Source organism: Pinus tabuliformis, chromosome 7 (assembly GCF_031772625.1).
Source record: "Pinus tabuliformis cultivar Carrire ecotype Pingquan chromosome 7, CPIR1, whole genome shotgun sequence".
NCBI lineage: Eukaryota > Viridiplantae > Streptophyta > Pinopsida > Pinales > Pinaceae > Pinus > Pinus tabuliformis.
This window is the reverse complement of record NC_142293.1, coordinates 454702286-454729227: the sequence shown is the minus strand read 5'-3', so window position 1 is coordinate 454729227 and position 26942 is coordinate 454702286. Positions and strand designations below refer to the sequence as shown.

Here is a 26942-nt window from a genome sequence, read left to right as displayed (position 1 = left end):
ATTATCAACCATGGTCCGACGTCGCATTGTGACAAAGATTGTCTCAATGTGGAAATCAACCATCGTCAATCATGGTCAATGATTGTCAACAACCATGGTCACATTGTGACAAATATTGTCTTATGGTCCAACGTCACATTGTCACAATCATGGTCATCAATGGCCAACCATGGTCCAACATTGGATTGTGACAAAGATTATCAATATGAAAATCAACGATGGTCAACCATTGTCAATCATGGTCAACCACGCTCAACTTTGGTCCCACGTCACATTGTGACAAAGATTCTCTCAATATGAAAATCAATCATGGTCAACCATGGTCCAACATCACATTGTGGCAAATATTGTCTCAATATGAAAATAAACCATGGGCAACCATGTTTGTTTTAGGGTTAAAATATCTATCTTAGGGTTTATATACCTTTGGTTTACAATATTAATTCTTTGGGATTTTTAGGTTTTTAGTATTAATCCTTTATTTTTATTAGTGCCTTAGGTTTATAATATCAATCCCTTGGGTTTATTAATCTAAGGGTTCATATTCCTAGGGTATAATATTATTGATAGGGTTTATAATATAAACCCTAGGGTTTAATATATATCTTGCAGATTTATTATCCAATAGGTTTATAATATAAATTCCTTGGGTTTATATTCCTAGGGTTTAATAATTTTTTTTTGTCTGAAGCAAGTGAAAATCCTTCTATTTCCATCAACCAAAAGAAATATTACAATATATACAAAATACCAGACTAAAACATGGGCTTCGGAGATATCCAGGCCATTCGGCCATGAATATAACCCTCCAAACTAGCTAAAGGACCCTCTATTCTCACATATGGTACTCTCGGTTAACTGATAACTCTCCATCAGACTCCACCGTGTCTTCAACATAAACTTACAAAGTTTGAACTTACAAGTGGCCCCATAAATTTTCATGACTAAATCGGACCGTTCAATCCTGCTACGCAAATGAACGGCTTGGAGAAATACTGGAAAGCCAAGATGCACGAGCCTTACGGTGCGATGGAGGGTGGTAAATCGTAGCCTACCATTACTACGTGTCGAGAGCCTAGTTGAATCGCTCTCAAAGCACCCAAACTACTTACCACTTAAAATCATAGCGATCGCCTGCAAATCGCTTGGAAACTACTTTAAAGCCTAGATAGCCAGCCTGAAATAGGAAAATATTAGAGTTTCCTTCGCCGGGAGGATCCAATTATTCTTCCCTCGATAGCTTATTTCTGGACTCTCAAATGACGCAACTGCTGACTGAATGTAATAACCCTGAGTAGAAATATGAAGGAAAACAAGGTTGGTTATCTTACCACAGAGGCTAATGAAACCAATCAGAGTTTGACCTTCTTCAAGGTGCCAACCACGGAACTGTGTTTGAATCAGCATACTGAGCTTCATTCTGTGCCTTCCCTTCTTGCCCAATGTCTAGAAACTTCTTTGTCCTCTACTGCCTGTTCATTGCAATGAGCCTTTAATCTGCTCTGCGGTGCCCCTAGCCACTTCATCTCAATTTTTCTTTCCAAAGTAATCACTCCTTGGTTGGCCAATAAATTCGCTAATTTATCAGCTTTCCGGCGAACATGATTAAAGCTAACAGTTCTGAGACTTAGGAGATGTTTTTGGATTCTTTGGTACACTCGTAGTAGTCTCCAGTGTTTTGAGACCCTTTCTAGCGCTTTTCCACAACTGATTCTCTTCACTGCCTTTATAGAGATCTATGAGTCAGCTTCGATAATGACATTTGAGCTATGATTTAGTATAAGAAGCTCTAAACATTGTTCCAAAGCCATTAATTTAGCCATGTTATTGGTGGCTCTACCTAAATGGCAATGGAAAGAAAAGATTATATTCCCTTCTTCATCTCTTAACACCCCTCCATAACCTGCTGTACCAGGGTTGTTTTTTGAAGCACCATCAATATTGCATTTCAGATAACCTTTCGGTGGAGGTTGCCAGATCTCCTTTTCCATTTCTAAATCTCTTTCCTTTCTGTTAAAACCATTGTAAATGATCTTCTGCATGCCCAGATGCCGGAGAGATTTCAATTCACTTGAAGTGGGGGGGTTCTTGGGATAAGTGCTCATAGTGGTGGAAACAGTCTCCTTAATCCGTTTCAAGATCAGATCCATCAGGCGAAGAGGAGTAGTTTTTTCCTCCTTGAAAATTCTTTTATTCCTTTCTTTCCAAACATTCTAGATAATGAAACTTGGTGTAAAGGTCCAGGCCAAATTAAGGATCTCGTACTCCGAAAAAAATTTCCACCACTTATTCAGGGTATTAATGATGCTACCCTTGTCTCTATCTATATGTTGGAAAATGATGTGAAAAGAATCCCACAGCCAGGTGGTATAGGTGCAACTGTTCAGAATATGCTCCATTGTCTCCTCTTGAGCTCCACATAACTGACATATAGAAGGTCCTATAACCCCCCTCTTCCTCATATTGTCCCAAGATAAAATTTTCTTATGAAGAACTAACCACATAAAGAGCTTGATCTTCATACATCCTTGGTGACTCCAAAGTTGTTGCCAGGATTTCGCCAAAATATAGGGATCAAGGTTCATGATATAACTTTTTGCTTCCTTAATGTTGAAGGAACCTTCTTTATTGAGCCCTCATCTTAATTGATCATGCTCGTCTGTTAGCAAGATCTTCCTTTGTTTCAACATATTCATGAGTTCCTCTGCTTTTGTTTTGTTGGGATTGTCCTCTATGCATTCTATATCTTTCCACTTTCTCCACTTTTCCGATTCATGAGGAAGATGCCAGAAATATTTAACTTTTATTAAACCTAGGGACTCTGTTTCTTACTTGAGGCTTATAAAGTCCTCTCTTATCAGCATTTTTTCTTGTTGCCATTTGTCTTCCCAGAAGAGAGCTAGATCTCCCGCTCTGATTTCCCAGAAGCTGTTGTTTTGAACTAGGCTTCTGTTAGCCCAGGCTTTGTTCCAGATGTAAGAGACTTTTATATTTCCCAACATTCTTATAAGATCATTTGTATGCCAGGAGCTAGCATATTTCTCTTTCGAGGTTTTCGCCCATTGAGCTTCTGGTTCTTTAACCCACCTCCACCAGAGCTTAGCACCTAAAACATTGCTTAGAATCTCCTGATCATCCAAGCGAAGACCTCTGTGACTTTTGGGTTTACAGATTTTGTCCCAAGAAACAAGAGCACATTTTTTCCTTGTTTCCTCCTTACCCCAAAGGAAATCTCTCTCGATATTCCTAAATTGCTGTAAGACCCCTTTGGGAGCTGGAAGGGCAGATAAAAAGAAAGTTGGGATAGATTGTAAAAAAGGCTTTGTCAAAATCAACCTACCAACAAGGTTCAAAGATCTGAAAGTCTATTTTTTGACTTTGTCTTGCATCTTGTTGAGCACCGGTTCACAAATGCTTTTGTGTAGTGGTTTATCTGTAAGGGGAATTCCCAAATACTTTTAGGGGAGAGAATCCCTTTGAAAGTCCAAAATTCTGGAGATATTCCTTTGAATTGCAATGCCAGTATTAAAGAAAAAAATCGTTGATTTAGGGAGATTGACTTCCGTACCTGAAGCCAAGGCAAAGTCATTTAGGATTCATTTGTATGTTGAAGCTTCTCGACTGTGGGGATCCCCTGTAGCATGGTGTCATCCACAAATTGTTGGTGATTGATTGCTTGACCATTCTCCATTAATTGCAGTCCCTTGATCTTTCCTGAGATTTTGGCTTGTTTAATGGATCTGCCCAAACCTTCCATCATGAGGATAAAGAGAAAGGGAGAGAGTGGGTCTCCCTCCCTGAGTCCTATGGAAGGAGTAAAGATCTCCGAGGGCGAGCCATTCACCAAAATAGAAAAGCTAGAAGAAGTAACCAGGGCCATAGCCCATCTTACCCAATTGTGATCAAACCCAAAAGCAATAAGGACCTTCTTGATGTACATTCAGTTCACTTTTTCATACGCTTTAGCAATATCTAATTGCATGATCATACCGGCCTACCTTTTGCTGGTAAGTGAATGAACTACCTTGTGGGCCTAGATAATGTTGTTTAGGATTTGTCTTCCTTCCACATAACCCGATTGTTCCCCTGAAATTAAAGAAGGAAGAAGAGGTTTGAGCCTGTTGGCCAAAATCTTGGATATGATTTTATACACCACATTGCATAAAGCAATGGGTCTGTACTTATCAAGCGTCAAGGCTGACTCCTGTTTGGGGATCAGGGAGATGAAGGATGTGCTGAGGGCTTTCAAAATGGTTCTGCTCCTTCTGGAATCCTCTATAACATTCAGAATGTCCTGTTTGACAACATTCCAACAGACCTTGAAAAAATCTACATTAAAACCATCTGGACCTGGAGCTTTACCATCCTACATGTCTTTAATGACCTCACTGATTCTTCTACGGTAACTAGTATATTCAGGTTAAAATTATCCTCTCTAGACACCATCTGAGGGACATTTTTTGTAATTTCCTTGATGCCTTGTTCTCTATCTAGATAACTTTCCTTTGTGATGCCTTTGAAATGGTGAACAAGCACAGCTTCGATATTCTTATGGGTGGTCTGAAGCTCCCAATTCTCATTCAATAACAAAGAGACTCTATTGTGCACTCTATTGGCCATGGTGGATCTGTGGAAAATTTTGGTATTTCGTTCCCCTTCTTTGAGCCATTTAACTCTAGACTTTTGTCTCCAGAAGAATTCCTCTTGTTTGCATAAATTCCCCCATTCTTGATTGTATTTATCAGCTTGTGCACTCTTGATTTTATCAAACCCTTCTATGATTAATGCTTGGTTTAGTTCCTGCAGTTTGATTTCCACTGATTTTTTATTTATGAAAATGTTGCCAAAATCCTTTTTGTTCCATTCTTCGAGTCCGAGTTTAATGTTCTTCAATATTTTATGAAGGAGGAACATTCTAGTGCCCTGGATCTACAGATCTTCAGACCACCATTTTTCAATGTTGCTAATGAAATCTCAGTGGGAAAGCCAGATATTCTCAAATCTGAAGGGTCTATTTCTGGGTGAATCAATTCCATTGATTTCTAGTTGAATCGGCGAGTGATCAGAGCCTCCAAAGGGGAGAACTCTAGCAATTATTTCTTTATTTGTGAGCATCATCTCCTCAGAGATCAAAAATTTTTCCAATTTGGAGGCAACCTGGGCTTCCCCTCCTCTTTTGTTATTCCAAGTAAAAAGGCCATTGTGCATTTCAGAGTCAACCAGTTACATATTGTCTCTAAAGGCTTGGAATGCTACTGAATCTTTACTTAGCATTCTGGTACCTCCTTTTTTTTCGAAAGAGATTTAATCATATTAAAATATCCTCCCAAGACCCAAGGCATTTCTGCATGTCTGCATCTGAGATTTACTAAGGATTCAAGAAATTTGAGTTTCTCATCTATTTGTTGAGGACCATAAACATTCGTAACCAGGAAGGTGTCCAACATCCACACTAGTTGAATGATGATTGATAAATAATTTCTCGATGCCTCCACATCTGTTATGCTGACTTTTTGGGGATTCCATAGAGTGAGAATGCCCCCAGCTGTGTTCTCTGCTTTAACTTCTAGAAACTGAAATCTGTTAAGCCATTTGATGTGTATTTGTTTTAGTTTCTGAATGGAGCATTTTGTTTCTTGAATGAAGATAATTTCTGGTGTTTCTATTTTCATTCTGTTACTTATCATTCCTTGTTTCCTTTTACTACCTAGACCTCTGATACTCCAAGATATGAACTTCATGGTTAAAGATTTGTAAAGGAGTAACTAGTTAGATCTTTCATCTTACCCAAATCTATCATTAGCTTTCCACACTCCATTAAGAGCTCATTTTGTTTTTTCCTGCCGCTTTTCTTTCCTGGATTTCGAGTAGCTAATTCGCGAGTTGTTTTCATTGTTTTCACCCCTCCGTGCTCCTGTTTGTGAATGTCTTTACCTTTACCCAATTATTTTTCCTGAGTTTTCCATAAAAACACTTGTTGTATTCTATTGCATTTCTCTTGAGGCAGTGAATCTATTCCTCCTTTGGTTCCCTGCATTAAGAATCCTTCCAGATCCAAGTTTTCCTTGTTGAGAATTTCTTGTAGTTCATGTTCTTCCAGATCTGTTTCACTTAGGGTGATTTCCTAGTCCATCACCATTTCTATTTCACTTATCATCATTTCTTTTAGAGAATCAATATCAAGAGATTGTATTTTGTCCTCTTCTTTGTCTTTTTCATTAGTGCCTTTCTCTTGATATTGGCTTTCTCTTGTGATTTCTTCCTTCTCTTCCAGCACTTGAAACTTGTTCTGATTTATCTTCAGCCCCTCATTGTGTTGTTGCTTTAGCCCCTTTTTTCTCCCTTTTCCTTTGCTTACCACTTTCTGAAAGTTTTCTGAGTCCTTCGTTGGATGGAGTTTATCTTTATTGTCTGCTTTATTAAGAGGGCAGTCTCTGAACAGATGTCGATGTTTGTGGCATCTATGGCATCTGAAAGGGATATGCTCGTAGTCCACTATCTGCACCCATTCCTCATCAAAAACTTCCAGGATGACTTCATCCGGAAGCGCACCTGACAGATCCATTTCTACACATATCCTAGCAAAGGAGGTATATTTTCCTCTTCTTGTGGCTTCAGAAGCTTTGACAAAATGTCCTAGTTTATTTCCAATGGCAGCTAGCGATTCAGTTTGCCAGTAATCAAGAGGTAGAGAGTAGAGCCTTACCCATACTGGTACCGAAGAGAATGTTTCCCTCTTTGGTACAAAGTTCATTCTCCAAGGCCTCATATAGAGACTGGCTATAGTAAAAAAGGAGGGTCCTCCTTCGAATATTTTGTCTTTATCTTCGATGTTTGAGAACACCACTGTGAAGAATCCCTTTGACCCAAGACGTAGGTCAATGCTTCCTTTGGGTTTCCAATGATACTTAATCCATGTTTGTAAAGCTTTTTCAGTGGGCCATAGTCCCATGAATTTACAGATAATGGCGTAGGTCCCCATGTGTTCCCTATGTGCCTGCAGAGCAGGATCATTTAATATTACTCTAGGAGTGATTTCTGCTTTTGGTTTTCATGGTCCTTTATTTTTATCTCTTGAACCTTGACTTTTGTCTTCTTCCTCTTTGTCCGTTGTGCTGTTGTTTTCCTTGGTTTTGGTCCCCCCTATTTCCTTTTCATTCTCCTTCATCCTTTCATTAGAACAATCTCCGTTGTTCCCCGTCATTTATTTACTTCTGCTAGCTACAGTTTCTTTGTAGGAGGGATCCGAGTTCCCTCCTCTGCCGCCCACCATACGAGACGTGCTCTGCTATTTTCAGAAACCCCGGTCACTTCGGCTCTCCCGATCCCTAATTTTATTTCGTATTCCCCTTATCCCTAGGGTTTAATATTAATCCCAATGTTTACAATATTAATCTCGTGGGTTTATTAATTTTATGATTTATATTCCAAAGGTTTAATGTTATTCCCTTGTGTTTATTATCCCTTGGGTTTTTAATACTAACGCTTTGGTTTTATTAATCCCTTGGGTTTATAATATTAATCGTCAGGCTCATGATATGAATCTTATGGTATAATGTTTATTTTAGGGTTTATAATACTTATTGTAGGGTCTATACCCCTTGCGTTTATAGTATTAATCCCTTGGGTTTAATATTATTCCCCTTGGTTTATAATCCCTTATGTTTTTAGTGTTAATCCCTTGGTTTTATAATATCAACAGTTTAATACTATAAGATTGGGATGGTAAAAAAATGTATCGAATATCACAATTATGGAAAACATTGTCTCAATATGAAAATCAATCTAGCAATCATTATTGCAATGTTACATTACATTGACATTTATTCAATGTCACATTGTTACATTACAAAACTTGATTTTAATACAAGGTTTATAATATTAGGGTCTTTTAATATTAACTTTATAATATTAAAGTTTAATATTGGTTTATAATTTGCAGTATTAGGGTTTATAATATTAATCACGGGGTTTAATATCAATCATTTCGATTTATCAATCCCTTGGATTTTTAATATTAATCATTTGGTTTTATCAATTACATAGATTTATAATATTAATCCCTTGGGTTTAAAATTATTCCCCTTGGTTTATAATCCATTGAGTTTATAATATTAATCCCTTAGGTTTATTAACTACTTGGATTTATAGTATTAATCTCTTGGGCTTATAATATTAATCCTAAGGTTTATAATATTAATATTTGGGTTTATGTTCCACTTGATAGGCTGAACAAAGAGGTACTGGCTAGCTGGCGACATATTAATAAATTCTAGACAGATTAACACTCTAGAGGGAAATGCATCCTCCTTAGGAATTTCATCTTCATGGAAAGAAACTCGACTACAAAAAAACTATCTAAAGTAGGTCCTACGAATATTTTGGGAACTTGGAAGATCTTTAAGAAGGTAGATGAAAACATCTATGAGTATTATCATCGGCCTTTCATAGAGGATGTGCATATGGAAATATAATTTGTCAAGCTAAAAAACTTCCTATTTCAAACTCTCTCATAAAATTTCAAGGTAACTCAGGATATGTAAGTAATGTTGTTTTTACTTTATATGTATCACTTTTGATAAACATATATTTTGGACATGATAAGGGATTTATACGGGGCCTTCTTTTATTTATTTTGGATGGTTTTTTAGCCAATTTTTTACTACATTAAAGTGCATGTATTCAAATATAATTATCTTATCTATAACGAAAATTACAATTTTCGTTTGAAAAAAGTACTTTTGTTTAAGTTAGGTTGAATTAAGAAAATTTAAAAATATAAACGTTAATATAATTCAATCTTATTACATAAAATAACACTAATAATTATATATATATATATATATATATATATATATATATATATATATATATATATATACTATTTTATTTTATTATAATAATTTATATTTTTTATTGGAGTAAATTTTAAGTGTGACTTTTTAGAGCTTTCAATAGATTTCTAGCTGAGACCGACCAAAAATTTCTGGCCAAAGCTTGATTCATGTTGCTTAAATTGATTTTTTGACTACTTATATGGATTCAACACTCTCAAAAACTCGGGGGCATTTTGATTGTGAAAAATTCACCTGACAAACTTGTAATTTCAATGAATCCTTGCCAGATTCTAAACAAACTAAATAAGAAAATAAACCAGAAAATTTCAGAAAAATCACACAATAAAACTAATTTTTAATTAGTAATAATAATAATAATTATTATTATTATTTTAATAAATAATTAATTATTTTAATATTTTTTAATCAATTCCAAAAAAATATTTCTTTCATTTTCATAAATTTAAAAATTACACAACATTATTATTATAAATCTCCTTGTAATGTAATATTTTAAAGTCTTTATAAAAATTGCACACCATCAATATTATGAATATTGTGGTAATTTAATACTTTGAAGTGGTTTATTAACTGTTTATTTTGTTCATATATATAAATGTGATTTTTTATTATTTTTCATTTTTGTAATTTTAATATTCTAAACGTTTAAACTTTTGTTTTTAAGTTCTTTGAATATATTAATATTTCATAACTTAAAAAATAAAATAAATAAATAAAATCTATATTATAAATTTAAATAATTATAATTTAATTATAACTATTGTTTCATAAAATATATATCAAAATAATGTTATTACACGAAATAGTAAATATATAATACTTAATAATACATATTCCTTTTAAAATTTAATAATAAACGTATATATATATTTTGGTGATAATATGATAGGATAGAAAAATTTAAATGGAGTGTTTTAATGCTAAAGGGGTTGGGATGAGTGTGGGTTGCCATCAGCTTTCGTGGGTAAATGGCAGGGGATAGGTAGTATTACCCAACAATAAAACAAATGATTGCCATGTGTTAATAATACTTTTCTTAAGGTGAGTTGTATATTATATCCTTGATCCCGAGACCATGTACCATCGACACCTTGAAGAGTCATTATTTTTCAAGGACGGCCATATTTTTGTTTGGAAGATGAACGGGGTTAGCATATTTATAATATTGATTCCCCTTCTAGTGCAATGCTATTTGGATACTGATACTAGACAAACTCCTCTATCGTTTGTCACTCTTTACACAATTGAGGGCATTCAACCTCGGGAGCTTTGGTAGCTCACCTTAATGAACCCCGACCAAGACCTATCACATTTTCCATTACCACCCTAATCAAATTTAGTTTTATCAGAATTATCCTTCATCCTAGGCATTATAGGGAAAATTTCCTTTCGACCCCCTAGTATGTAAGTCAGGGATTTTTCTTGGATTTTCAGCGTTTCATGCAGGTTGGAATGTTGAATCATGCGTAGATGGCAGTTGCGTGGTTCGCACCACCCACTATGGAAGTTAGACTCGTGCAATGACTTCTAGTATGAAGGTTTATGTTTTGTGTATGATTCCTTATTCAATTACAATCTTTGATTTCATAATTGATGTTCAATCCATATTGGCCCACTCTTTCTCTGATGTTCTACACACCTAGAACAACTCATTGTTAAAGTTGTATTTCTCAATCCAACTCTACTAGTAGCTCTGTATCACCCTTGATCCTTAACTAATGGGGTATTGCCTCATGGATCTAACTTTCTTCGCAGGCTCTCCATTTATTTTCTTCATCCCTCTTTGTTTTTTCATAGTTGGATCGCAACATATTACTTCACCATCTCCTCTTTTGCTCCGCCTTCTTGCTTCCATTCTCCTCTCACGTCATTATGGGGCTCTTCACCCTAAGGACGTCACCCACCTATCTATCTTCTCATAAGTTCCTCTTAGCATCAAATCATGGTTCCTTACATGCCTCAAAAGTGATTACGTGTCTGCCGAGGGGCCACCTACTATTAGGAATGAGCCTTCAAGGACATACATGTCTTTGTCACAGGTTTCAAGAATTCATTGCCAAGTTTCAAGACCTAACCCTGGAATCCATCCATGATGAAATTTTGCATGCATGGAATGAGAAGGGGCCTCCTAATGCCAACAAATTCCAGATACAGAAGTCCTAGAGGATTTGGGTAACTAGGTGCTACATGTTGAGCACACTTGTGGTTGGTTTAATCAATTCGTGTACGCCATTGATTTGTATTTTCATTTGAAGATCCTCTTAGGAAAAATTTTGTTGGATTGTCTCAAGCATAAGGTTGATATCTTACACTCTCTAGAACACTCAAGTGTCACTTTAGAGACATAGATCAGCTCATGGATTGTCTTGGACAACATCTAGGCATTCCTCCACTGATAGGAAACATCTTTGGCAACTCTAAAGATCGTACTCAAGTGGTCATTACTCACTCTGCTTCGTAGGCTTAGCTCTACTATTCTCATTTCCATTTTGTTTTTACAATATCTACTTCTATTTTGCGATGAGTCTAACCCATTTTTTTAAGTATATATACCTTTTACTTAATTTTGCATGATCACACTTGTCTCTTTACAAGAAGTGTGGTTTCGGCTATGACTTGGCCTCCCTAGTGAAATATTGACCAAGCATTTTTAAAATATCCTTGTAAATTTCAAATTTAAAAGGAATACAATATTTATCTATAAAGTAAAATGTGAAAGCATAAATATAAATATATTTTAAATAGTTTTTTTTGTTTTTTTAAATATTAATATAAAAAAATATTGTTAAATAAAAAACAACCACCATTATTTAATACCTATGCTCATGATAAATAGCCTTTCTATATAAAATTACTTATAATTAAAATGTACAAAATTTTAAATAAATATAATTAGAAGCTAAACACTATGGGATTCATAATAAAATGATTTTATATATATATATATATCTTTTAAAATTTTATTAAATAAAATATTATAAATATCATTAAATAATATATCATAAATATATGATTATAATTTAGAAAAGAAAGCATTATATAGTTATGAATTTTTATGGAAGGAATAATAAATGGAGAATGTTGAATTTTATTTTTTTTAGACTGTAATGGTTAATGAGATTAATGAGCGGCAAAACAGCTGTCGCGGACTGGAGCGTTACAACAATGTCTGAAGCTGAGATTCCTGTTACACAGTGAAGGATCTCGTTCTTTGATACAATTAAAGAGGTCGCGGTGGAAATCGAGCCTCATAATGTCTGAAATCTTAATTGAAATTACACAACGCTTGCAGTGGTGGTCTTGATAGTCCAGCGTAGCCTTTGCATCTTCCTTATTGCAGATTTGGAAGCTGAGGTTGGATTTTTTAATCGATCCATGGAGGCTTTGCACTGGCATGTTAAAACGGCTTTGAACGCCCTTAGCTTGAATGAACCAGCCGGTAAAACGGACAGGTCCCAGCCTGAAGCCAGAGGGCTGCTTCTTTACTTTGACGAACCTCCATTTCAGAGTAACATCACCCTTAGAGCCAGATGACAGAGTCCGCCTATTGCTTGCCCAGCTGCTGAGACAGCAGAGGTCGTGAAAAGTCGGGAGAGATGTTGGCGTGTCGATCCAGATAGAGACCGGGATCAAAACCTTTGACTGCATGAAATGGATCGAACTTACAGGACTGGGTTTTGAAAGCAATTTTGTGAACAGGTCGACCATTAGGAGATTAAGGAATGATGCAATTAGACTCATCAGAGTTGACTAACAGGGATCTTCTGCAACGGGTAGAGCCCAGATTGGCTTCAAGGTCAGCTTGAGTGTTCAGGTGCCTCAGAATATGGAAAAGGGATATTTTTCGGAACTGGGCCAGAGTAAACCTGATTTTCTTGAAAATGGAAACTAAGTGAATCTGCGAAGGATTTGAGTTGAGGTTCAACGCTTGGATGATCAGCCTGGAGTCTCCAAAGACCGACAGAGTCAGAAAGTTCCTTTTGATAGCCAGATTAAGCCCTTGCCACAGAGCCAGAGCTTCAGCTCTGTTATTAGATTCGATGCCCAGCCCCCATTGGTACCGAAACTCAGTTGATCCATCCGGATTCAGAAGAACCCCACCCCCACCCGCAGCTCCGGGGTTGCCTTTAGAGGCCCCGTCGAAGAAGAGGCAGTGTTCATCCAATGCAGAGCGCCATTTGATAAACTCCTGTTCTTCCAGGCGGATTTCCCAATTAGCATGGGAAATTGCAGGGGGCAAGGGCTTGAAAACATGATTTGGAACAAGATCTTTGAGCCAAAGCTCCTCCTCACTGTCCAAAGCTGCTTCATTCCTTATTGCAGGTTTGGTATCCAAAGTCTCTCCCAATAAAGCTTGGATTTTAGTGATAATTTTGCCAGGAGTACATTTTTCATCCCTGAACAGCCTATTGTTCCTCTCCAACCACAGCTTCCAGCAGGTGAATTTAGGGATCCATATCCAGGCTGTCTTGAGGAGGCATTTTTTAGAGAGACCAAATGGAGATAAATTGGCCCAGTTGTGAAGCAGGTTTGGAATATTACCAGGAAGCTCAACTTTGTCAGCCCCTGACCTCAGGACCCCCCTCCAGACATCACGGGCAAAAGGGCAAAGCAACAAAAGATGGCTAGCAGACTCTTCCTCTGACACACACAGAGGGCATCTGGAAGGCCCTTCCATTCCACGTTTTCTCAGAATATCTCTAGTGATAATGTTGTTATGAGCTAACGTCCAGCAGAAGAAGTCAATTTTGGGAAGCGAAGGAAAGGCCAAAATAAATATCCATTGAGTAGGGTCAGGAGGGACATTAGGAATCGCTGTCATACTTTTTTAACCTTCAGATACTGAGAAATTTCTAGTGAGGTAGCCCCACGCTCTTTTGTCCTTAGCTGTTTCTTTGGTCGGAGATTTTCCTTGGAGCTTATCTAAAAGAAATGATGCTTCAACCTGTAGCCTTTGGGGAATCTCTCCCAGGTACCAACTGTCCCATCATCTTCCAGTATCATCCGTCCAAGTTGAGATGTCCCACAGGGTATTCAGGTTGTTGGACTGTAGCTAGATTTTAGTGTTTGCTAGGCCTTCAACATGGTTTAGAGGTTGTTCACCAAGGATCGTATCATCCCAAATTCTGAATTTTTTTTTCCATTACCTGGTATCCAGTAAAGGTTGTGACTGAAATGCTCCATAGCAGAAAGACAGAGTTTGAAGATCAGAGAACCTTTAATGGTTTTTGGGGGCTGGTCCAAACACCTCAGTCACTGTCCATTGAAGTATTTCTTCCACAATACTCTCTTACTCCAGCTAGCCTTTCCAGCAACAATATTCCACAAAATTTTAGATCCTAGGGAGAGATTCTGGGCACCCAGATCTCTTAATTGAAGACCTCCTTCCAAAATTGGCTTTTTAATAGTGTCCCATTTAACTAAATGAAGTCGTTTTTCATTATTTTTCCCCCCTTCCCAGAGGAATCTTCTCAGCAGACTATCCATTTTACTGAGGAAGGTTTTGGGAGCAAGTAGAATGGAATGCTGATAAAGAGGCAAACTTATGAGAACATATTTCATCAAGATAACCTTCCCAGCATTGTTCAGCCAAGAGGCTCCCCAAGCTTGAATTCTAAGTTTTAGTTTGTCAAAGAGGGGCATCCAGTGGGCAAATATAGGAATGGATTTGAAGATTGGAATCCCCAGATATTTAAAAAACTCCCAGGTCTGAATTCCTTTCATCTCTAAGAGCCTGGCAATATCAGCGAGTTCCTTGACCGAGCAGTTCCAGCCGAAGATAGTGCTTTTTAGATAATTTATCTTGCCCGAGACCTCCTTGTAGATGTCCAACTCCTTATTAAAGGATCTTGTAGAATTTATTCTCGCTCCTCCATGAAATAGAGTATCATCGGAAAATTGGGCATGGTTAATGTCTTTAACATTGGGAACCATTCTGAGGCCTGGCAGAGATTGGATTTGTTGACAACAGTCAAGTTGGAAGCTAAGCACAGAGGCTTGAATAGCGTAGAGGAGCGGGGACAGCGGGCAACCTTGTCTTAAGCCCCTTGAGGCATTGAAGAACTTTGTTGATCGGCCATTAACCAGCGGTGCAATCCAAGGGGAGGCGATGCAGGATTTCACTCAATTTATGAAGGTTATAGAGAAGCCCAGTTTCTTCATAACAGCAAAGAGGAAATCATGTTTCACCCTATCAAAGGCATTTGCCAAATCGAGCTTTATCACCATTCCTTTCTCTTTTCGGTGGCAACTTGAATGAACTGCTTCTTGCACCAGCACAATATTGTCCAGAATCTTTCTCCCTTTGATGAAACCTCCTTGATTTTCCAGAACGATGTCCGGCAAAACATTCTTGAGACGGCTGGCTATTGTTTTGGTGATCAGTTTATAACTTGTGTTACATAGTGAAATGGGCCGAAATCTACCAAAATCAGAAGCTCCTTTCTCTTTCGGAATCAGGGCAAGGAAGGACGAGTTGGTGCTGCCTCTGATCTTGGAACATGATTGAGACTTCCTGACCATTCTCAGAAGGTCTTTATTAATTATAGACCAGCAAGTCTGAAAAAATCTGGCATTGAACCCATCAGGCCTAGGAGCTTTATCCGGCTCCATGCAGTCCAAAGCCTTCTTGAGCTCATCCATGCTGATCGGAGCAGTCAGCATAGAATTAACAGAATCGTGAACACAATGAGGAATTAGATCAAAAGGGTAGGCTTGGGAGTCTATAGGAGGGTTTTCAGGAGCTGTATAAAGCTCTTTGAAGAAGGTGAAAGCAGCTCTTTTGATGCCTTCAGAATCTTTGACCACAGCATCATGGGAGCGAATTTTTGAAATAGATTTGAATTGCTTGCGAGCTTCGGCTTGCTTATGGAAGAAACTGGTATTCTTGTCGCCGGCCTGTAACCATAAGTTTCTGGATTTTTGTCTCCAGTACTCCTCTTCTTCCCTACTAGCTCTATGGAGAGTTTTTTGCAACTCAACTTCTCTTTGAAGCAGACTTTGAGAAACAACAGAATTCTCCATTGCACATTGATGGGCAGCAAGGTTTTCTAAGGATTATTTTCTCTTGGCAGTGGGTGTTTTCAGATTTTTAGCCCACTCCTTGAGTCTTCTTTTAAGGCCCCTCAGTTTTTCTTCCCACACATAGAATGGGGATCCCAAGATCTACTGATTCCAAGCTTCTGAAACCACTTCATGGAAACCATCTTGCTGGATCCACGAAGGATGAATCTAAAAGGAATTGGACCAAGGTTTCCATCAAGGGAGAGCCTGAGGCTAATAGGTTTATGATCAGAAGTGCAGTTTGGAAGGATTTTAGAAGAGTTTGTTAGATCACATGTAAGGAAAGAGGATTGGACAAGGAATCTGTCCAGACGAGCAGCTATGTGGTTGGGCCCTAAGCTTTTGTTAGTCCAGGTATATTTCCTAGTAGAAGGCTTGATATCCTCAAGATCCCAGTCTAGCATTATGTCTTCCACCCATTCTCTAGCTGGATCCGTTACTGGGGAACCCCCCTTTTTCTCATCAATGGCTAGAGTAACATTCAGGTCACCTGCAATAATGTTATTTTCTAGGTTGTGCAATAAAAGAAAGGACTAAAGCGAGTCCCAGCAAAATTTTTTCTCCACTGGAAGGACCGGAGCATAAAGATTGAACATACTTACTTTTTGACCAGAGTCTTTGTGGAGGAGCTGGATGAAAATCCAATGAGAGCAGTTTTCTTCTTGAATCAGTTCATATTTGGAGCTGTCCCAAAAGGAGGCAAGCCCGCCAGAGGTGCCCCTTGCACTGACAGCTCTTCCGAGACCTTTACACCAGAATGTCTTACTAGTATGGAGGAGCAGATTATCCTCCATATTTGTCTCCTGGATGAGAAGGATTTTAGGCGAATGCATCCTAACAATGTCTTTCAGGGCTTCTTCTTTCAGTCTGTTGCCTAACCCTCTGCAGTTCCAGGAGACGTACTTCATTATTTACTGACTTGGGAGGTGGTGGCTCCTTTTGGAGCCCTGCTCTGCTTGCACTCGGATCTGGTGTTCATCATTCCTTTGAGAGTTTTCTGGGAGCCTTGTAGGACGTCCAAATAAGTTTTCTCCTCTCTCTGTTTCTTCCTGGATTTCCGACCCCTAGCCGACTTGATAGGAGTGATTTGCGAGCCATCTGATTCGGTGTCTCTCTCTTCTGACTCTTCCCCTCAGTCAGAGGCTAGATTGATGTGCTCCTCAGTACCTTCGGTTCCCCTTTGATTAGCAGTTGTTAGAGGAACAATTGATTTTTCTACGGTTTCTTTCCGTTTATTCAAGTGGTCTTCAGTTTCTTCGTGATTCTCTGTTACATTCACCTTTTCAACTCGGGGGGGCCTTCTTTTGTGATTGGTTTGGTTTGAGAATTGGACTGGAGTTTCCCCATTGTTCTAGATTTTGTCTGTTTAGAACGCTTTTAGACTACCTTGCCCTTTTTTATCTCTTTCCATCCTTCTTCTTCCACCTTGCCCCTTGATGGGGCTTTAGGATAGTTTTGTTGGAAGTGACCATGCTCGTGACAGATTCTGCACTTAAAGGGAAGTTGCTCGTAGTCCAGTTTCTGGAAGTGATGCCAATCTCCAACTATAAGTTTAATGGCTTCCAGCAGACTAGCTTCCAAGTCAACTTCCACGCAGATTCTTGCGCATGTGTATTGGCCCCTATTGTCAGCATTGTCAATGAATCGACCCAGTCCGTTTCCAATCTTTTGCAGGGATTGGTAGCTCCAGCAGTGGATCGGCAGGTTGGGGAGCCGGACCCAAACAGGTACCTCCTTTGGGACATCAACTGAAGGGTCGAAGTCAGGGGTCCATTTGTTCAGGAAAAGGCCTTGATTTCCCATGAAATACGAACCATTTCTAAACACCAGGTCACGGTCTTCCTTGGTAGTGAATTCGAAAATGAAAAACCCTCTACCAACAGCATAAAAAATCACGTTGTTCATCAGCAGAGGCCTCCAATTTCGTTGAACCCATTCATCTGTCGATTTTTTTGATGGCCATCGACCCATAAATTGCCCAACCAAACCTCTGTCAGCCAAGGAAAGAGATATTTTGATCGGTTGTTCTTCAGGTAGAGAAATCTCTGGTATTTCTTCAAGTTTTTTGATGAACGTCGGGACTTCAGGTGTTGGACGTTTTTTCCCTTTCTGAGACAGGAGGTTACGAAATGCATCTGCAGAAGAGTTTGGAGGGGGGGAGAGGGCTCCCCGCCCCCTGGCGCACCCATGGCGGCGGCACAGACCACGCAGCGATCCCTGACCTAATCGCTGCAGAGGAGAGTTGAGAGCGTGCGCAAAAAAGAATGTTGAAAGTTAGTGATAAAAAACTAGATGTATTTCAATTATTTTGAAAAAACTATGGGTTATGGGTAAGTTTGGTTATTTATTAATAATATATTAATTGTAATAGATTGATTTTGAAATCATAGAATATTACTAGTCCTTTCTTTTGGCATATCAAGTACTATAGCAATCGGTAACCGTTGACCGAGCATCAATTCCAGTTGACAACCAAAGTATTTAAGATTTTGATCTAAGTTTTAACAAAATTATTTTATAAAATAAAATTTTACTCAGTGTTTTAGTTTGTACCTCTTGTTGCCAACAAAAATGTATGGTTTTCTTGATTTTTATTAAAACTGAAGGGAACCAACATTGATTTGAGTTTAAAACTTTTACAAAATTGAACTAAAGTGAGCATTAGTCCGAAACATTTAATGTGATTGCCTTTTTTTTTAATATACAGACTTTTGCCTACCCACTCAACCTGCAGGCATTGCATGCCGCCTTTACTCCTTCCTTGCCTACCACTCAACAACATACCTTGTCTTAACCTCGCACACCTGTCGCCTCAACACCTTACCTTGTATTTGAATACAAACATGATTTCACTCCAATATTCTACTATCGCCTCATATCCTCAGCGTAGATCTAGACAAAGGCCTGATTTCATTTGGGTTCCGGCACAAAATTGCCTCTCCTTCTCTTGTTCCTAACTAAGATGTTGAGTATCTCTGGGTCAATGATTCGTGTCTTTTTACTGCCTTGGGCATGGGCTGTGGTGACTCAACTAAAACTACTCCATCTGCAATTGAATATGAATCCTTAACTGAAACTACTCCATCGCCAATTGGATAGGGATCTTCGATCGATACTTAATCAATCAAAAATGGATTTGGGTGGGGAACCTTAACAACTACTCTGGACACTAGATCTCCAGATTCTCTGGGGTGAAAGACAGATTGAAAAAGAAAAGACAATAGATTAGGAAGCATCAATCTTGACACTATTTGGATTCTGGTAATTGCGAGATAGATAACCAGTTAGGTGGTGCATCCGAACATATATAGGGGTGACTGGGATAACACCAATTTTCCTAAACCAAAAGAAAACACACAGGTGAGTTTCTCCATTATGAATTTGAATTAAGAAATAATTATTTGCTTTATTTTTCGACCTTTGCTTAGTGCCAGGTCCAAATGTAGCAGTTCAATCTATTGGTTTAGCAAGAAAATATGCATATCTCTGTACATATGATGTTATTGACCTCACACTAGCTACTAAGATAGAACCATCACCAGTAGAAAAGGTATAAGAAGCACCAATAACAACTCCTTTATATGGTTTATACTGATGGGAGATGTCGGAGCGGGAGCGACTGTTGACGCAGGGAGTCAACCAGGTTTTCGGTCCGTTGACAGTATGCCAATGAAGCTTGCCACCTCTATGATCCTATCTTGAGCTTCATATTTCTAGGCCTCCTCCCTTTTCATTGACATTTTGCCACGTTCCTGCTCCACAATCCGGCCTTACCTTGCATGCTCCATACACATTTTCTCATGGTAGCAGATGCATGCTTGTTTTATCTTTCTCCCATTACACCTGGCCTGGGACACACAACTTTCATCTCCATCTATTTAACCACTTCATCCTCTGCATTTGCAATTTTCTTGGTCTCTCGACTTTCTGGCCTTTCACTCCCCTCATCTATGTGGAGTGGCTCATATGTTCACCGTTTTGTTTAACCTACTCACTTGCACTCTCAGTTTCTCCTCGGAAGGTAATGTTGGCATACTTCACGTGCTTGGTGTTTCTGTCGCTCTCTCTCTCGCGGTTGTGAGGGGGTGGTATAGAGGTCAATATTTTTTCTTCAGTATTTTTTCTTATAATTACATGCTTTTTTCTTTTCTGTTCATACTTTTTCTCGGGATTTTTAGTTCTGGTAATCTATTTTAAAGGGGCAAGGCTTCATATCCCTATGAACTGCTGTTAATAGGTTGAATCTAGCTTGGTATATGCTACATTTTTGTCTATAAACATAAGCTGGTCCTTCTGATAATTACATGCTTTTTTCATTTTTGTTCATACTTTTTCTCGGGATTTTTAGTTCTGGTAATCTATTTTATAGGAGGAAGGCTTCATATCCCTATGAACTGTTGTTAATAGGTCGAATCTAGCTTGGTATATGCTACATTATTGCCTATAAACATAAGCTGGTCCTTCTGATAATCATTATCAGTTTTGCTGTTTTTGGGTCTTTGAGGGTCTTTTTCTCCACGGATTAATCTGAAAAGATGCTCAAGGCACTCTTCTACAAGCTGAAGAATTCCTTTGTCATTTATAAGCCATGCTCTGATTTTCGTATTACAATCGGGGATTGGTGGTGTATCCTTGTGATGTACTGCTGTTGTATAGACTGCAGGGATACCTCATCTAGTTAGATGTCTTCATTCTATGGTGTTTTTTCGATCTGGACTGTTTGCATGTTTGGATATGGAGGATTAGCGGTTTCTGGTTTTCTGGTTTTGGGTAGGTCTCGCCCATTATCTCCCTTTCCTGGTTTTTTTTAAAATATCTCCTAGAAGTTATTAGACTTGTCCTCCATGAGATGTGGATTTGGTACTTAAGTGTACTATCCCACTGGGATCTTCCTTCTTTGTCAATATGGCGGCCTTATATCTTCATTTTTTGTACTTCCCCCCGTCCTAGTTTTCTTCTCGCTGTTTGTGTCTTATATGTAAAGCACATACTTCCCTCTGGAGAATTCTAGGCGCGGTTCACTATGCTTTCTCTGTCCCATCTTCCTTAACTTCCCCCATCTGGATTTCTCTCTATCCTGTTTTTACATTCATTTTTGGATCGGGGGTATAAATATCCTTTGTCCTTTCCTATCCTTTTCGCATTTAAGGAAGGGGATTTTCTGTCTGTTGTTGGATTTTCTCTTGTATCGATGGAAGGTGGTTCAGACTCTTCTGCCATGGAGGCTATGATCCATGCCACCGTCATGGTGGAAAAGTCTTGTGAGAAGTCCACATTGTTCGCCGAGTGGCAAACCACAGTGGATGATATGATTGTTAAGCCTGCGTGGCATGGGAAGGATTTTCGGCACCACAAAAAGGCTTCTCTCTACAACAAAGCGAGGAATCTGGTTAAGACTTCATCTCCTGCCAAGGCCATCTCTCTGGATTGCTCACATCTCTCGAACCAAATTGGCAGTCTACAGAATCTTGCATTGATTGGCAGATGGCATTTCTCGATTATGGACGATGTTGTTATGAGGAATTGGCGTGATGAGCGGTGGAAGCCTTTGATCGGATACACTCCCATTATCTCTCGCCTTATGAAAGATTGGTACTACTTCCATTTCCTTAAGGCTTCTGATTTAGAGATTGTTTTCAAGAGTCCCCGGGTCAGTGGTAGGAGCTTCCTTGCTCTCTATCGGTGGTATATCAGATTTGACCCATTAAAAAGCACTCCATCCAATAGTTTGATCTGGGTTAAACTCCCTAATCTACCTCTAGAAATTTGGTCCATGGAATCCCTCATAGCGATTGGAAACTCCATTGGCAAATTCGTTTATGTGGATCCTTGGTTCTGTGGAGAAAAGGACAAAAGGATTGCATGGATTCTCATCGAGAAGACTTATAATGGTGGTTATCCTGACCATATTGAGATTGTCTGGGGTCGATCTTGTATTAAACAGTGGTTAGACTTCTGGGGTATTCCTTTTAGGTGCTCCTTTTGCCATAGGACTGGTCATCTCATTAACAATTATAGGCGCCATGCAAATTCGTCTTCTAGACTATTTTTCCGCCATTGCCGTTTGGACCCGTCCATCAATCTTACCGAGAATTTTTCTTCATCATCTCTTTCTTTATCCGATGATGATCCTTTTATTGTGCGGGCCCCATCTCACTAAGAGCCTCCCCTATCCCCTCGGCCGCCTCTTGCAAACTCCTCTATCGGGCTTGTCAATGGAACGTCCTCCTCTGTCATTCACGAACCTGTGGCCATCATGGCGGTCCCTTCTCCCCCTCCCCTGCCCATGGGTGATTTCAATGTTGGTTCCCATTCTATTACCATCTCTTCCTCCTCCCCGAAGAAGCGCACTCATCCTTCCACAAAGGGTAAAGAGCCGCAGGAGACTGCCACCCCTTACAATTCTCCTGTATCTTCTCCGGCGAACCGCTTGGACAGTGATGTTGATTTTCTGCTCTGTAAAAAATCACTTGAACTGGAACCCCTGACCATTCATAAGCCTAATGGTCCTTCTTCACCCTTTATTAGTCCAAATTCCACCAAGAATATTACCGTTAGGAAGAAACATGTAGGAGGTAATCGACATTTCAGGGGGAGATCTATTGCTTCTGCGTCAGGTGTGAGGAATTTGACCCTCGTTGATGTTCCAATTCATGATATGTCTGAACTTCAGCCCCTTAGAGCGAGCATGACTGGTGAGCCTTCTAAATGACTTTCATTGTTTCCATGAACATCAGGGGTTTAGGCGCTAACCCCAAATTTTTGGCGCTTAGAGAAGTTTTCCTATCGACTCATCCTAAGATCATTATGATCCAAGAAACCATGCACAACTATCGGGACTCCATCTCATACTTTCAAAAAATGTTTCCAACTTGGTTCATGGTTGCTACGGAGGCAAGAGGCCTTTCTGGTGGTTTGGCTGTATTATGGGATCCCGTGTGGATGAGTGCTAGAGCATTTAAATGCTTTGCTGGTATTCTTATTTCAGCAACCCTCAGAGGCCATAGTTTTCATTTTAACATTCTGAATACCTATGTGCCCTATAAAAACAGATTCCCCTTCTGGGAAAAAATGTTTGCATCAGAAATTTTTGATCTTGATTTTCTGATTATTGCGGGAGATTTAAATTTCACCTTATGCTCTGATGAATGTTGGGGAAAGTGCCGTAAAAGTGACCCGCTGGTTGACCTTATTAAAATGGAGCTTCTTAACAGGAATCTTGTGGATATTGCATCTTCTAAAATGATGCCTACATGGGACAACGACAGATCGAGTGATGCTTATATTGCAAAAAGGATTGATCGCTTCATTATTCATGCGAGCGTCATCGACAAAATGGGCATGCCCTTCTCTTATATTGGGGCGGCTTTTTCTTCTGATCACAAGCCTATTTTACTAAGCTGGAGGGTAAAGGGTATCAGAGTGGGTTACCCTTTCAAATTTAATCAGACTTGGCTGGAGGTCCCTGAATTCAATTCGCTTATTTTGAAAGCATGGAAGGAGTTATCAACTGGAGATTCATCCCCTCCAATGATGGTTTTGAGGGAAAAAATGGTGGTAATGAGACAGGTGACAAAGGACTGGCAACAAGACAGGAAAAAAAGGGACAGGCAGTTGCTTCTTGATTTACAATTGGAGTTGGACCAACTCATTGGCTCCACCTGTACAAATGATCTTCCTCTCAGTATTAAGTGTCGCATAAGGGAATTGGAGATCAGTAAGCAAAAACTTCTTCTTCAGGAGGAGGCCACATGGAGGCTCAAAAGCAGAGCCTTATGGCTCAAGGAAGGGGACCAGAACACTAGTTATTTTCATAAAGTTGCAAATGCTAGGCGGGTCAAAAACTCAATCTGGAAAATTGCTGATGGAAATGGTGGATACTACGTATCCCATCAAGATATCACAAATGAAGCATTGCGGCATTTTAAATCACAATACAAAAGGAAGGAACGCTGCGACATTCAGGATGTTCTCTGGGGGATCGAATTGGCACCTACTATGTTCGACGCTGATGGTATCGCGAGTCTTCTCCAGCCCATTACTGAGGGGGAACTTCTTGGCATTCTAAAAGCATTTTGTAAGGATAAAAGTCCAGGCCCGGACGGCTGGACCATTGAGTTCTATATTCACTTTTTTGACCTTCGCAAAGACAACTTGTTGCGGATGGTAGAGGCCTCCTGATTATCTGGAAGTATTCATCATAACACTTCATCCACTCTGATTGCTCTTATTCCTAAGAAAGACGAAGCAAAATCTTTTCATGACTTCCGGCCGATATCATTATGCAATATATCTTTTAAAATCATATCCAAGATTATTGTGGAAAGATTGAAACCGACGCTGGCTTCCTTCCTCACTATGGATCAACATGCCTTCTTAAAAGGTCGCAATATATTGGACGTTGTTGCCATCACACAGGAATGTATGTTTTCAATGATAACAAAATCTATGGATGCGGCCATTCTTAAAGTTGATTTGCAGAAAGCCTACGATTGCATGGATTGGGGATTCTTGAGGTGTTTGCTGGCTAAAATCGGACTAAACTCTCAATCCATTGATTGGATCATGTCTTGTGTAGAAAATGTCCATTATTCGGTGCTTATTAATGGAATTCCTTCACCATTTTTTCCTGCGGAAAGGGGACTTCGCCAGGGATGCCCCCTTTCGCCTCTCTTATTTATTCTAGCTATGAAGACTCTCAGTCTTGAGATAAACAGTGCCGTGGTGGATAAAAGGTGCAAGCCAGTTAGGATCTGCAGGGGTATCTATGTTTCACATAATCTATTTGTAGATGATGTGCTCATCTTCGCCATGCTGTGTAGGTCGACATGGATATGCCTCAACGAGATTCTAAATAGGTTCCAGAGGGCCACTGGGTTATATATTAACAAAAGAAAATCTTCTCTTCACCATAATGATACAAACTTGGAAATGGTTATATGGATTGTTGATCTACTCGGTATTGGTTTAAAATCGATTAACGATGGCATGAAATATCTGGGCTTTCAATTAAAAGCCAAAGGTTACTCTAGTGTGGACTGGCACTGGATCCTGGAAAGGTTCTTTAGAAAAATCTCGGCCTGGGAACACAGGACACTCTCTCTGGCCGGGAGATTCATTCTGTCTCAGTCGGTCTTGACGCAGTTAGCGGTGTATTGGGCTCATATTTACTCTCTTCCGGCTAGCATTATCCTCAAGATAAATCGATTGCTGGCTAATTTTATCTGGGGTGGAAGTTCCAATCAAATCAAAATCCACCTAACGAAACTGGAAATGATCTCTATGCCAAAGAAGTACGGTGGTTGGGGCCTGCTCGACATGCGTTCTTTCGGTAGAGCACTGTTATGTAAATCGCTGACGAGGGCCATTTTCGGAGAAGGTCTATGGAGTTCATCCATCAGGAAAAAATACCTGCAAGATAAAGATCTTGTCTTTTGGTATCGGAGGGGATCTATCGGAATTAGCCACGGCTCTGCTATATGGCTCAGTCTTAGGAAAGTCCAACATTACTTCCTGCAACGCCTAAGTTGGAACCTTTTCTCTGGCGACCGTGTCTTCATCGGCATTGATTCCATTGCTGGCGATCGTGGGCACTCATGCATCCCTAAACGTTTGTTACCTTTTCTCTACAGAAATGGTATATTCACGTGGGATAAAATTATTTCATCTTGGTGCGGCCCTATCCCTATTTGGAAAGACGCTCATGAACTTCACATGCCTGTCTCGCTTCATTCAGATTGGAATTCAGTATTAAACTTTCTATGCAGTTTGGGCATCCACCGATCTGGTACTGCGGATATGCTTATATGGAGTGTTCCAAATAAAAAATTGCCTGTTAGAGTAAGAGACATATATGCGGATATGATTCTTTCAAAGGCCGAAATCTCATGCTCTTTATTTCCCAATAAATTCTGGAAATTGGGTTGCCCTCTTAAAATGATATTATTCACATGGCTGGTATTCAACAACCGCAATTTGACATGGGACAACTTGCGGAGGAGATGCTGGCATGGTCCGAGTAGATGTTCCATGTGTGAGGCTGCGGAGGAAACCAACCTTCATTTGTTTTTTCAATGCGGCTCCTCCCTACAGATCTGGTACGAATTGTCTCTGCTCTTTGGTTTTTCTCACACTGTTTTTGTTACAGTACAGGATGCTTTCCAATGGTGGAGTGCACAAAAAGTATTTTGGCGTTCTCTTTTTATCATCGTCTTATGGTGCTTATGGAAATGGAGGAACACCAAGATCTTCCAGGAGTCTAAAGAGCCTCTGATGTCTTCTTTGCAACATATTTTAGCCACCCACGGTATGCTGTCTGTCAAGGAACCCAAGAAGGATGTGCAACGAAAAATTGATGAGACTGTCCATATCAATACTCTGCCCGCGGCCTTCTTTGATGGGGCAGAACAGTTCAATATATGTGGATGCGGGGTTCATATAATCATGGATGAAAAGTTGCAATATTTTTTATCTTGGAACAAGGGGAGAGGTACAAACAGCCTGGCTGAGGCAAGGGCTTTAGCTGGAATGCTTGCTATCTGTGTGTTTATGGAGATTCAGAACGTTTCTATTTTTGGGGACTCGAAGTCATGATTGACCATGTCAGGGGTGCCTGCCATATAAATTATCCACATCTATCTGGATGGATGAATCGGATTATGTATTTTTGGAACAATTTAGTTCAACCATCTGTCAAGCACATTCGTCGCTCCCTTAATGATCAGGCGGACCGTTTGTCTAAGGATGCCCTGTCTCTCTTGAGCCTCGTGCTTGGTCCTTGCTGATATCTGTGGATGACCGAACATGCTTCATTTAGGATTTCTTCATCCCGGGAATATGATCTGATCTTTTTTGCTTTCTTCCCTATCTAGATATGTTTCACAGATTTTCTCTTTTTGGCTTTTAGTTTTTTCTACATCTGAATTTGCATTTTGTCAGACTATTTGCTATATCCATGTTTCCTTTCTTCATGATGATGGCCCCATATCTGTAACTGGTTCCATATGATCACAAGGCTGCTAG

At 39.4% G+C, this 26942-nt stretch overlaps 3 protein-coding genes across 3 annotated transcripts; all 3 read right to left on the bottom strand.

Moving 5' to 3' along the window:
• Positions 1-12573: 12573 nt before the first annotated feature.
• Positions 12574-13680, bottom strand: LOC149247927 (uncharacterized). Its single transcript, XM_089446238.1, has one exon. It carries the CDS (start codon positions 13678-13680, stop codon positions 12574-12576), a length of 1107 nt encoding a protein of 368 aa, XP_089302364.1.
• Positions 13681-14111: 431 nt separating this feature from the next.
• LOC149247926 (uncharacterized) lies at positions 14112-15881 on the bottom strand. The gene is made up of 2 exons (XM_089446226.1): positions 15173-15881; positions 14112-14800 (listed from the first exon to the last, which is right to left on the bottom strand). Exons 1-2 carry the CDS (start codon positions 15879-15881, stop codon positions 14112-14114), a joined length of 1398 nt encoding a protein of 465 aa, XP_089302352.1.
• A 1416-nt stretch (positions 15882-17297) lies between these two features.
• LOC149247925 (uncharacterized) lies at positions 17298-19954 on the bottom strand. The gene is made up of 2 exons (XM_089446219.1): positions 19916-19954; positions 17298-18149 (listed from the first exon to the last, which is right to left on the bottom strand). Exons 1-2 carry the CDS (start codon positions 19952-19954, stop codon positions 17298-17300), a joined length of 891 nt encoding a protein of 296 aa, XP_089302345.1.
• Positions 19955-26942: the final 6988 nt, after the last annotated feature.